The sequence below is a fragment of the Drosophila takahashii genome, chromosome 4 (assembly GCF_030179915.1).
Source record: "Drosophila takahashii strain IR98-3 E-12201 chromosome 4, DtakHiC1v2, whole genome shotgun sequence".
NCBI classification, from domain to species: domain Eukaryota; kingdom Metazoa; phylum Arthropoda; class Insecta; order Diptera; family Drosophilidae; genus Drosophila; species Drosophila takahashii.
In genome coordinates, this window is record NC_091682.1 from 1,920,295 (window position 1) to 1,933,278 (window position 12,984).

The following is a 12,984-nucleotide window of genomic DNA, read 5'->3' on the forward strand; positions in this document are numbered from 1 at the left end:
AAAACTAGTGACGATCGCACCTTCAACATACAAAAGTTTTGATATCAACATTTGTGACGACAAATTATTACACTCGTCATTAAATACACTTTCTTAAATTTTCCTCTTCGGCACGCTGCAATAAAAAATGCATGTGAAGAGTGAAAAAGAAAAAGGCTGGAATAGTTTGTTAGGGGGACCGAATGAAAAAATTTAAGAAAGTGTATTTGATGACGAGTGTAATAATTTTTCGTCACAAATGTTGATCTCAGAACTTTTGTATGTTGAAGGTGCGATCGTCACTAGTTTTTTACCTCGTTAAGAGGTGTTTTTATTTCATATTTTATTGGGTCAAAAACGCTCCATTTTCGTGTACTTCCCAACAAATAAAATATCCTTTTTTAATCAACGTGTGACGGAAATACTTACTATTTTAATTTTAATTTTTTAATTTAATTTTAATTTTTAATTTTAATTTTTAATTTTAATTTTTAATTTTTAATTTTAATTTTAATTTTAATTTTTAATTTTAATTTTTATTGATATAATATCCTAGCGCTGCAAGCGTAAGCTTATTATTATTGCGCTAGTCACTTTGACAAAATTGCTTATAACGTTTTTATATAATACTTAAAAGCTAACAATTTTCAAAATCATTAAATTAGCGAACTATTAACATTTAATTTTTATATACTATATACTTTTTATTTTGATTATTTTATTTGTTTGTTTTTTTTTTTGTTACGTTTTTATGATTTTTTACCTAATATTACTTATTTCTACTTTTATTGTGAACTATTAACATTTAATTCTTATATACTATATACTTTTTATACCCGTTACTCGTAGAGTAAAAGGGTATATTAGATTCGTGCAAAAGTATGTAACAGGTAGAAGGAAGCGTTTCCGACCCTATAAACTATATATATTCTTGATCGGGATCACTAGCCGAGTCGATCTAGCCATGTCCGTCTGTCCGTCTGTCCGTCTGTCCGTCTGTCCGTCTGTCCGTCTGTCCGTCTGTCTGTCCGTCTGTCTGTCTGTATGAACGCTGAGATCTCGGAAACTATAAAAGCTAGAGGATTGACATTTTGCATGCAGATTCTAGGAGTTCCTACGCAGCGCAAGTTTGTTTCAAAAGGGTGCCACGCCCCCTCTAACGCCCACAATCGCTTATATACGATTTTAAAATTTTCAATATTTTGGAAAAGTAAAAATGCAGTTTTATTGTGTTTATCAATACCTATCGAAATGTAGAAGAAATTTTTTAAATCGGACCATTCGTTAAAAAGTTACGGCAGATCAAAGTTTTTCTCCATCTCCTTCGCACTCCCTTTAGCTGAGTAACGGGTATCTGATAGTCGGGGCACCCGACTATAGCGTTCTCTCTTGTTATTTTTATTTTGATTATTTTATTTGTTTTTTTTTTCTTTTTTACGTTTTTATGATTTTTTACCTATTATTACTTTTTTCTACTTTTATTGTGATTTTATAAATTGTTTAATTTTAATTGAGTATTGAGTTGCGCTCCTAATAGTTTTGAATTGATGGGGAAGATTGTTCCATAAACGGATGCTGTTAATAAAAAACTGCCTCTTCGAACAAAGCGTTAAAGTACGAGGGCATAGGTAATTATTTGTTCTTTGGGATGTAGCAGGAAATAGCTTCCGATATAGGTATATCGGTTCTCGAGTCGTCACAATCCTGTGAAAGTATACCAAAGTTCTAAAATCTATCCAGTCGGTCAAGTTAAGGTCAAGAATTTTATAAGTTAAATGTGATACATAGTCATATCGTCTTAAATTAAACACATAACGGACAATTGCGTTGAAGGCAACTACTAGTGTGCGCGTATCACGCACATCACAGTGACCAAAAATTTCTATGCCATAGAAGAGAGTGGGAACAAGAATGGCTTTAGAGATTAATAATCTTATTTGTTCTGGTACAAATGATTTTGATGCTGAAAGCTGACGCAACAAACCGTATGTGCGACCAGTTGCTTTAGCTATATGCATGCTCCATGATAAGGTTTTTCTAAAGGTTATGCCAAGATTTACAACATGATCTTCATAGCTAATAGCTGTATTATTTATATATAATTTTGGGAGAACACTTGTGTCGATCACCCTTTTACTGATTACGATACACTTTGATTTTTTTGGATTTATTCCCAAGCCGTTATTGTTAGCCCACTTCTCAATTATGGATAACATTTTGTTACTTACACTGGCACACACATTTATATCCTTGACAGGGTTACTAACATAAATTTGGACATCATCAGCGTATAGGTGTACTTCACATTCAGACAAGACACTCGGTAAATCATTCACATAAATAGAAAACAACAATGGTCCTAACACAGATCCTTGAGGTACTCCCCTTGTAAGTTGCCTAAAGGTGGTGATATTGATCCCGGAGACTACAGCTTGTACTCGATCTGTTAGGTAGGATTGAACAAGCTTGACCGCTGTGCTCGAAAAGTTAAAAATATTTTGGAGTTTTGCACACAGTATGTTGTGATTCACCGAATCAAAGGCTTTGCTGTGATCAAGAAGAGTCAAAAATGTAACACAATTTTTGTCAAGCTGCTGCCTGACATCTTCCACAATATCAGTAATGGCACTAATACAACTTCTTTTCCTTCGGAAACCAGACTGTTTGTCGTGTAACAGTGAATTGTCGTGCAAAAAAGTTTGTATTTGGGAGGACATAAGGTTTTCAAGAACTTTTGACAGGAAGGGAAGTATTGATATGGGTCTGAAGTCGTTATTTGGTTTCGGAATTGGAAGAATCTTTGCTTTTTTCCATACTGTAGGGAACGAACACTTAGTTATTACAGTATTAACAAGAAAGGAAGCTACCTTCGGCCAGCCGAAGCTTATATACCCTTGCAGATAAAGTAATGCTCACTCGGTGCAGTTCCAGGGATTCCAGATTCAGCGTTTCTATTTTTGAATTTTGTTTTTAAAGAGTCAAGAATTAAAACGCCTACTTCCTACAAAGTAACAATGAATTTTCTTATATATCTTTGAATATTCCTATGGGAGCCTTAAGATATAGTGGTCCGATTCGGCTCGCTCCGACATATGTACTACCTGCAATAGAAAGAAGACTTTCGGGAAAGTTTCATCGCGATATCTTTAAAACTGAGAGACTAGTTCGCATAGAAACGGACAGACGGACAGACGGACCGACGGACAGACGGACAGACGGACATGGCTAGATCGACTCGTCTAGTGATGCTGATCAAGAATATATATACTTTATGTGGTCGGAAACGTCTCCTTCACTGCGTTGCAAACACCTGACTGAAATTATAATACCCTCTACAAGGGTATAAAAATATGGGTGACGTGGGACAACAGCATGGGTAGTAACAATTTAATAAATTTAGGGCTTATGTTATCGAGGCCTTCAGCATTGGATTTTACCTTAAGAATACTAGCAAGGACATCACTCGAATTGACACACATGAAGCTAAAACTATTATCACAGATAGGTACAGTATTCAGGTACGTATTGCATGTCGCTTCAGGTTCATCAATTTCAGAAAATTTTTGGTTAAGTTTTTCGACATCAGCGTTTGGTTCAGTCTTCTGTGTGCATTTTCCTATTCCTAACTTGTTAATTTCGGCCCAGCAGAGCTTAGCAGAAGAGCATTTTTCAAATTTGGATTTATAAAATCTGCATTTAGCAGAATGAATCTTTTTATTAACAATTGCTCGAGCCTCATTGTAATTGTTTCTAAAGTCCTCAGTTTTGTAACGCTTCCATTTGCGGTAGGCAACATCTCGCTGATAGATTAGATTTTTAATTTCGTTATTGAACCAAGGATTTTGCATCGGCTTAATCACTTTAGTTCTTAACGGCACACATTTGCTAAACAGGTACTGGACATTACTATTTAAAACATGCAATTGACAATCAACATTGGAAGTTTAGTAAATGGATGACCAGTCACAAGTTGTAAATTCAAGCTGAAGTCCTGTTAGGTTAATGTTCTTATAGTCTCTGTAATTGAAAGAAGTCGTTTGATAGTCGAAGGTCAAGTCATAGGTCAAGAATATTAAATCATGTCTGGAAAAAGCTGGTAGAGAAACCTGGTCATAAAGTAAAATTTTAGTACGGTCATTAACAAGAAATAAGTCAAGAAGTGTATTACAGATATTGGAGAAATGTGTAGGCAATGTTTCATTAGCGCTATACAGCCCAAGGGATTCAAAACCATTCAAAAGATGGCTCTCTTTCAGCAGATTGCTATTAAAATCGCCTGCCAGTATGACGTCCGAGTACAACAGCGAAATATCTGCGATAACGCTGAGTATTGGCTCATAGTCGATGGTACGGTTGGGTCTGTATATGCAGCCAAAAGAAGTTTCCCATATACTCTATTTGTAATTTCTAAAAAAATGTATTCAATCGGACATTCACTTGGTTGTTTACATTTAACACTACATTTTAATTTCGAATTGACATATATAGCAACACCGCCGGCCCGTCCAATACGATCAGAACGATAAACAACATAACCATCACAAACAATTGACAAATCACATAAATTAGGCAAAAACCACGTCTCGGACACACATATCACATCTACATTTGACTGGAAAAAAATGAATCTGAACACATATATTTTATTAAGTAAGCTTTGTGCATTTAGGTGAACGACTTTAAGACCCTTTCGGTAATTACTAATAGTTTTTATCAGGGCACCAGTTATGGAACTACTTGTCTCATCCTGCATTGAAAAATAAAATGTTATTGGAGGCGCAAACTCAATATTTAAAGGAATGACATTAAAATAAAAGTAGATTTTCAGATAAGAAACTAATACTAAACCTATCTTAATTAAGAGTGCTGTGTTTGCTAATTTAAGAGCGAAAACTATTTGAAACGGTAATACTATACATTAGCGGGCTCACCCCCGAAATTCGCGAACAAATTATCCTCGATGGACCGCGATTTCTTAAGAATTTACGTGCAATAAGAATTTGGCGGTCGGCCATGGTTCTCTTGTAATTGAATTTCAAAGTTCCTGGGTTTGCTATAAAAAACAAGGGTGCTTTTCTCATATTTTCAATCAAAGTAATTAAGTTTTAATGAGTTCCTATTAAATTAATATATTGTTTAAATGAGTTCCTATAAAACTATTTAATTGTTTAAATGAGTTCCTATAAAAAAATGTAGAATTTTTTTAGATTAAAAGTTTTAATGAACACTTTTCCGCACCACCATTGAGGTAAAGTTCCAGGTTTTTTCTTTAATAACCTTTTATGGCCTAGATATCTCTCTGCTGAAGTATTCCCGAATAGGAAGTATTTGAAAGAAGTGCGTTTAAAAAAGAAATTAAAAAAAAACTGCGCCGCAGTCAAAAAAAATTTAAGAAAAAATCGCGCGATTTTTTCTTATCGCGCGATTTTTTCTTAAATTTTTTTTTGACTGCGGCGCAGTTTCTTTTGTTCAATACTAAGCTAGTAGTTTCAGCTGAATTAGGGTTGGTGTGTCGCTCAGAAAAAACAAATTCAATCTTTAAGTTTAGTTTTGGGTGGAAAAGACTAAAAGAAAGGTTAAAATATATAATCCTCGTTGGACCGCGATTTCTTCTGATTATCATAATAAAAATACACATGTGGTCATCCATGGTTATGAGAGTTCTTAAGAACTCGCTGTCCATCGAGGATCATTTTTACGCGGTTGTGAGGACTAGTTCCCTATAATACCAATTACTCAGATGTTTGTAATTTTAAATTAGTCTTATTTTGACAAAAAAGGAAAAGGGTACATATATACATATATAATTTTTATAGCAAATGTTAGAAAAGCATACTTTTTTTTTTATAGCAAACCCGGGAACTTTGAAATTCAATTACAAGAGAACCATGGCCGACCGCCAAATCCTTTTTGCACGTAAATTCTTAAGAAATCGCGGTCCATAGAGGATAATTTTTTCGCGAATTTCGGGGGTGAGCCCGCTAATGTATAGTATTACCAACAAGTTTTATACTTTTAAAGTATTTTTAGTATTTTTCTTCTATATTTTTCCTTTAATTTTTGTGATGTGCGGTAATTACTTATAAAAAAGGAGAGGAAACTAACACAAAAGTAATTGGTTAATGGTTAATTTGAAGAAAAAGTTCCCAAGAATTGGGACCTGACTGATCTAAATCAGAATATCCTCTGCATGGAAATAAATGATCTTAATTATTCAAATAATATTAAAAAATGTGTAATGTAATGTGTAAATACTTAGGAACGGTATTATTAATTCGGACTACTGGTAATTTTATCAAGCTTCTTATTTTCCATTGTCGTTTTTAGTGACGACTCCTCTGTTTGGAAATAGTAGAAGCTATGTAGATCCACATACATATGAAGACCCTAATCAAGCTATAAGGGAATTCGCTCGGGAAATTGATGCAAACTACATTACTATAGAAGCTATTATCGGTAAGTTTTCGTAACGTTTAAATAACAGTTCAGAAAAAATAAAAATTGAATTCCTTAGGCGGCGGAGAATTTGGCGATGTCTGCCGTGGCCGCTTAAAAATACCTCCGAATTTTGTACAGGACATTGATGTGGCAATAAAGACTTTAAAACCAGGTAACTTAAAAAAAAGAACTACATTTTTTACCAGTCCTATAAATATTTGTTTTCACAGGATCTTCGGAAAAAGCGCGATGTGACTTTTTGACGGAGGCTTCCATAATGGGACAGTTCGATCATCCAAATGTTATTTATCTACAGGGAGTAGTTACACGCTCAAATCCCGTAATGATTATTACGGAGTACATGGAAAACGGCAGCTTGGACACATTTCTTCGTGTGAATGATGGAAAGTTTCAAACCTTACAGCTGATAGTAATGCTTCGAGGTATTGCCAGCGGGATGGCCTATTTAAGTGATATGAATTATGTACACAGAGACTTAGCGGCACGAAATGTTCTTGTAAATGCCCAATTAATATGCAAGATCGCGGACTTTGGGTTGTCACGCGAAATTGAGAACGCCAGTGACGCATACACAACACGGGTAAGTACCATAGATCAGATATCTTAAAATATTTTTATGTACTTAACTGTTTATAAATCTAATAGGCTTTTAGTTTTCAAAACCAGAAATTGGTCGCTTTGAAATGCCATTCATTACAAAACTCTTAGGGCCGGTTTTTTTAAGTCCCGGCTATAATTTTTTCGAACAGATAAAGTTCCTGCTAAGGGATCTTGACTTTCTCGAGCAATAAAGTGAGAGCTAACTTTGACAGAGACTCGGACTCCCTCGATAAAATGACAGCTTATTCCCCAAAGCCAACTAAGAGAAAGAAATGAAGTCATACCCAGCGGCGAAAATTGCCATTACAAAATGGATTACGAATGCATTACTTCTCCTGTCGTAATAGAGAAACAATGGATTACAACATGGATTACTTTGCCATAGGCATGGCCGCCTTGTAATGTGGTCGGGAGACAATTTGCATTACTAGTAATGGGAAAAGTATGCTAGGGCCGAATCACCTTCGGGTCTCCATTACGAATTCAATATACTTTTCCGAAATTTTAATGCAAAATGTAGACAGACTAGAGAAAATTCAACATACAATTTGAAAAACGTATGCTGAGTTGTAATGCATGTTCATTTATGAAAACAAAAAATATTCTTTCCTCATGTAGGAATTGAACATGGGTATTATTGTATAATGGATGGAAAGGCTAACCGCTCGGCCATTGTCTGTGCTTTTTTTAGTTCGTCAAACTATAGTTAGAATGCATGCTGTTATTATTAAAGTTCCGAAGCTCAAACTTGAGGGAGGGGAAACGAAAAACGAACACATAGACAATAATTTTTATGTGTGTTTGTGATTTTTGACGAAGGGAAATCGTTAGCGAACGAAAAAACAAAGTCATAAGAGCCCTGATTACAACTTCTCTAACGAAAAGCAGCGATAGTAATCGGTTACATTTTCTTTACATGTAATGCATTTTTTCTCCAGACCCCATTCGCCTGTTCGCCGCTGGGTAGTTGATTATATTGTATTCGAGCAAAAGTATGTAACAGCTAAAAGAAAGCATTTCCGACCCTATAAAGTATATATATTAGGGCGGGTCGATTTGGGGCCGAAAAAAGTGATAAATCGTATGGGGGGAACGTAATCTTTAAAGGATTCTAAACCATATTGGCGAACATACTTATGGTCTAAAACAGCGGTCGGCAGCGTCCTATTAAGTGAGCATAGGGAATTGCTCTGCTCACACGCTGCCCCTCACGGACACTGTAAAACAGCAGTCTGTACACACACATCAATGAGCTGCCCCGTGCAAATTACTCACACAAATATAAAACAAAATGTCATCGTATGTGTGTGCCGACCGCTGGTCTAAAATTACTTTTGACCCCCCAAACGCGAATGAACAATACAGCTTTTTTAAGGAAAATATCATAGTAGTCAGCTCAGATGTATTACTAAATTTGAAATAAAAATTTGAAATTGATAATCATTGATTGATATAACAAGAGAAAACGCTATTGTCGGGTGCCCCGACTATCAGATACCCGTTACTCAGCTAAAGGGAGTGCGAGGGAGATGGAGATATGAAACTTTGATCGGGCATAACTTTTTAACGAATGCACTATGGGAAAAAGTCTATTTTTTTTGGCATAAACTCTAGTTTTAGAGATACAAATTAGAAATTTTGTATATATACTATTAAGATAAAGCTGTAATTTCGGTGTTTGTTGCTTTTTGATTCGGACCATTGTTTTTATCCACCGCCCACGCCGCATATTCAAATTATTTGGCAGGGATTTTAAAAAATTTGTATTTGTATTGGTAAGACGGTAAAATAAGTTCGGTTTACGTTAATTTTTAAAATTTGTCAAAAACAAAAAAATTGGTGACATGTACAAGAAAAGTGAAATATTATCTAAGAGCAGATGCCAATTTTAGCTTAAACGGGGGTCCAGCTTCTTTATATTTGAGTCCTTTGCAGCCAGGATTTTCATTTGAATTGTCCCTTTCCATGAATTCAATTTTTAAGATTAATGAAAGCCACTTAGATTGTTTTTTATTTAAATAGAACTTTTTTTTATGTTTATAAGTTGCTGGATTTAAGTAATTTTTTTAAGAAACGTGCAAAAAGTTGCAAAAATGATTAGTTTTGCGATATTAAGGATACATTTGGTAATAACTTTGCGTTTTTACCTTTTTGCAACTTTGTGCCATTTATAAGTTGTACACCACGGAACACAAACAAACTTGTTAGTTTTAAGCTAAAAAGATACACATTTAAAACAGTTCACAGTTGGACAACAAGCCATAATAATCAAAACATGTAATCTAAGATACATTTATAAATACCTTTGCTACGATTTGACATGATCAGAAATAATAAACCATTTTGTTGCTCCACAAAATAAGCACTGAAAGTTTGCAAAGATTTTTCACTAATTTACGCACACAACAAAGTCAATCAAACAGCTGACTTTGTTCGTTTATCAACCCTATAGTGTTGCTAGTAAAAAATCTTAGATAACTGTTCTTGGCTAATTAGGGTATGTAAATTCACAAAATATATTTTATTTTTAAAAATAATTTGTAAAACAAGTTTATTTTATGCCAAAAAAATTGACTTTTTTCCCATAGTGGAATGGACCGATTTAAAAAAATGTATTCTAAATTTCGATAGGTATAAAATAAACACAACAAAATTTACTCGTAGAGTATAGATTTTACTCGTAGAGTAGAGTATAGAGTATAGAGTAGAATTATGTAAAAGTTAGAAGGAAGCGTTTCCGATCCTATAAAGTATATATATTCTTGATCAGGGTTACTAGCCGAGAAGATATAGCCATGTCCGTCTGGATGAACGCTGAGATCTCGGAAACTACAATAGCTAGGATATGTGTGTTATCCTTGGGCTTCCTACGTAGCGCAAGTTTGTTTCAGCCGGGCTCCACGGCGACTCTGACGTTCACAATCGCTTTAGAGGTCTTCAAAAAAGGACTGGCGGCCACAACTTTAAAATTTTTTTAAAAGTTTAAATGCTTTTTTTTTTTTTTTTTTTGAAAACGGATAATCCATTAAAAAGTTATGAGCAAAAATTGAAACATTATAGCTCTGACGACTGCGTATCTCCATCTCCCTCGCACTCCCTTTAGCTGAGTAACAGGTATCTGATAGTCGTAATACTCGACTATTGCGTTCTCTTTTGTTTTTATTAAAATAAGTAAGAAATACCATTACACATACACACATCCCTGCATATCTTCCCTGTGAAATACCATTAACGTATTATGTTCTATATTTGAAGGGTGGCAAAATTCCAGTACGTTGGACTGCGCCAGAAGCTATTGCTTTTAGAAAATTTACTTCCGCATCGGATGTTTGGTCCTATGGAGTAGTTCTATGGGAGGTCATGTCCTACGGGGAACGTCCATATTGGAACTGGTCAAATCAGGTAAAGAGAAACATAAAATAAATAACTTTTTATTTGTAATTATATTTATATACATTATATATACATTTTATTTAGGATGTGATAAAGAGTATTGAAAAAGGCTACCGTTTGCCAGCTCCGATGGACTGCCCAGAAGCCCTCTACCAGCTAATGTTAGATTGCTGGCAAAAACAACGTACTCATCGACCCACATTTGCAAGCATCGTTTCAACTCTTGACAACTTGGCTAGACAACCACAGTCATTATTGACAACTCGAAACTCACCCGAATCAGACGGTACTCATATTTTGGATACGCAACGTGGACAAAATATTTTCATAAGCACCGACCTTTGGTTGGAGCATATTAAAATGTCAAGATACTGTCAGCATTTCAAAGAGGCTAATTTAATTAATGCTCAACAGGTAAGATTATTCAAATTTAGTGTGCTATTAAAAGTTACTAATTAGAATTTGCGCATGCAGATTTCTAGGTTAACAGCTCAACAATTGTCGGATATGGGAATTACTTTGGTGGGACATCAAAAAAAGATTTTACACCAAGCCCGGCAACTGGACACTATAATATAACCGTTCTATTTTGACTTAGTAGTTTAAGATGTACATATAAATAATATAATATATATTATATACAATATATATATATAGTTATATATATATATATTAAAAAGTACATAAATGACACGTGTGAAATAAAAAAAACACAGGAACACATTATATAGAATAAGGATTTTATAGGTTCTCTTAACTAGAATTTTAGAATATATGATAGAAAAAAGTATTGTTTTACTTCGCTTATAAAAAAATTACTTTATTTATGTGTATCAATTATTTATCATTCAATTTTTCAAGCTAATTATATAAGTATAGCGTCGCTTTGATTGCTTAGCTATTTCTTACAGTTTTTTGTTGTGATAAAAGTGACATTAACAAAATTATTCATTTTCATTAGACTTTAATTCATGGCTTACTTTGCATAAAATATTTAAAAGCTCAATAAAAGTACATTTGTGCGAACGGTACGGTTTTCCGACCTAAAGAATAGAAATATAACCGTATCTTAAATTTTGGATCTAGAGGACTTTTAAGTCTTATCAATTTAATATGCCTGGTAAGTCGAATTCACATTTAAAACGCCGCGTTATTGTATGAACCTTCAAAGGTCAATTGGTTTAGAAGAATTTAAGGTGAAAGAAAATTAGGAATTTTGTTCTTCAGTTCTTTAAAAGATGATGGCCATATAGGTATACAAATCGTGGTATAATGTCATTGCATACAAAGTTATAAATTAGGCGTTACTTTCAGGCTTTACAATTTTACATAAGTGCAAGCAAGTCAGACATACATATGTCAGCTCTAATGTGCTATAAATTACCCTAATTTTAAAACACGAAAGGCAACTACTAACTCTCTCAATAAACGAATTGTTTTAGACTAACGTTTAACTTCCTATCTTAAAAAATGTCCAGAAAATTACAAATGCACTCATAAAATTTTTTTTTTTAAATTTAGAAATTTCTCGTTACTAGAAAGTTTACATTTAAATATGAAATTTATTTCTTGGTACAAAATTTCAACAAAGAATTTTTCTTAAAAATAACCAAAACAAATCACCATCGATTTCAAATAAAAAACTACTATTAAAACTGAAATTTTATTTCTTGTTTCCTTTGTCACTTTTCTTATTAATTAGTCTAATAGTACAATTATAATCAATACAATATTACCAGGAGAAGGAAAATTACAACAACAAACCTTTAAAAACACAGGGCGGCAATACTACTACTATTTTGACCGCAGCTGTATGTTTTTATGTTTTTTGACTATGTTTTCTAAAATTTGTTTCCCCCTTAATAAAAATCCTAAAATTATTCTAAGTATGGGGTTCGAAAGATAAAGAGTGTATCTTTTAAAAAACTTTAACATCGAAACAAACCATGAATCCGTTTGCCTCTGAGAGGTTCGGAAAGTGAACCAATTTCAGCATTTTTCGAACTTTGAGGTCCTTTTGCTAAGAATCCTTGCGTCGGGGAACTTTTTGGAAAACGCAGTTTAACTTCGGAATTCATAACGAATCCAAAAATATAGCATCCATCGAGGTAAATTTAAAAAGCATTAAAAATGCTGCACAGTGTAATTTATCGTTAAAAATTTGGACATCACAACTTTTGTATGTTGAAGGTGCGATCGTCACTACCTTTTTACCTCGTTAAGAGGTGTTTTTATTTGATACAAACGACAGTAAGAATACAACTGGTCAAATCAAAGAGGCATTTATCTCCTTCCTAGTTTTTACTTTTTCACTTTCACCGCTATTTTTCCCAAACCAATAGATTTTTCTTAAAGTCTTGGTACGGTACCATTTTATTGGTGTATCATTCGCTAGTATCTGACCATCAAAGCAGATTTTTATTTCTTCACATTAATCATAATCATTTCTCAAATTAAAGGTCTTGATTAGCACTAAAATATATGATAGGGCTGACCTTAGGCCATTTTTCGTTTTTAAGATTAAAATAATTAATAAAAATAATAATAAATTTA

The 12,984-nt window shown here is 33.8% G+C and overlaps 1 protein-coding gene across 7 annotated transcripts in view; it reads left to right on the forward strand.

Annotated features, from left to right (window-relative positions):
• Positions 1–11,493, forward strand: part of Eph (Eph receptor tyrosine kinase) — a 31,120-nt gene extending 19,627 nt beyond the window's left edge. For 6 of the 7 annotated variants that reach the window (XM_044395331.2, XM_044395333.2, XM_044395332.2 and 3 more), the window contains 6 exons: positions 6,307–6,435; positions 6,494–6,589; positions 6,648–7,018; positions 10,294–10,440; positions 10,516–10,845; positions 10,906–11,493. In XM_044395331.2, the coding sequence (XP_044251266.1) occupies positions 6,307–6,435; positions 6,494–6,589; positions 6,648–7,018; positions 10,294–10,440; positions 10,516–10,845; positions 10,906–11,010 (1,178 nt within the window). In that variant the 3' untranslated portion in view covers positions 11,011–11,493. Of the gene's footprint in view, positions 1–6,279; positions 6,436–6,493; positions 6,590–6,647; positions 7,019–10,293; positions 10,441–10,515; positions 10,846–10,905 lie in introns of all 7 variants that reach the window. The other variant, XM_044395336.2, reaches the window with a different exon arrangement.
• Positions 11,494–12,984: the final 1,491 nt, after the last annotated feature.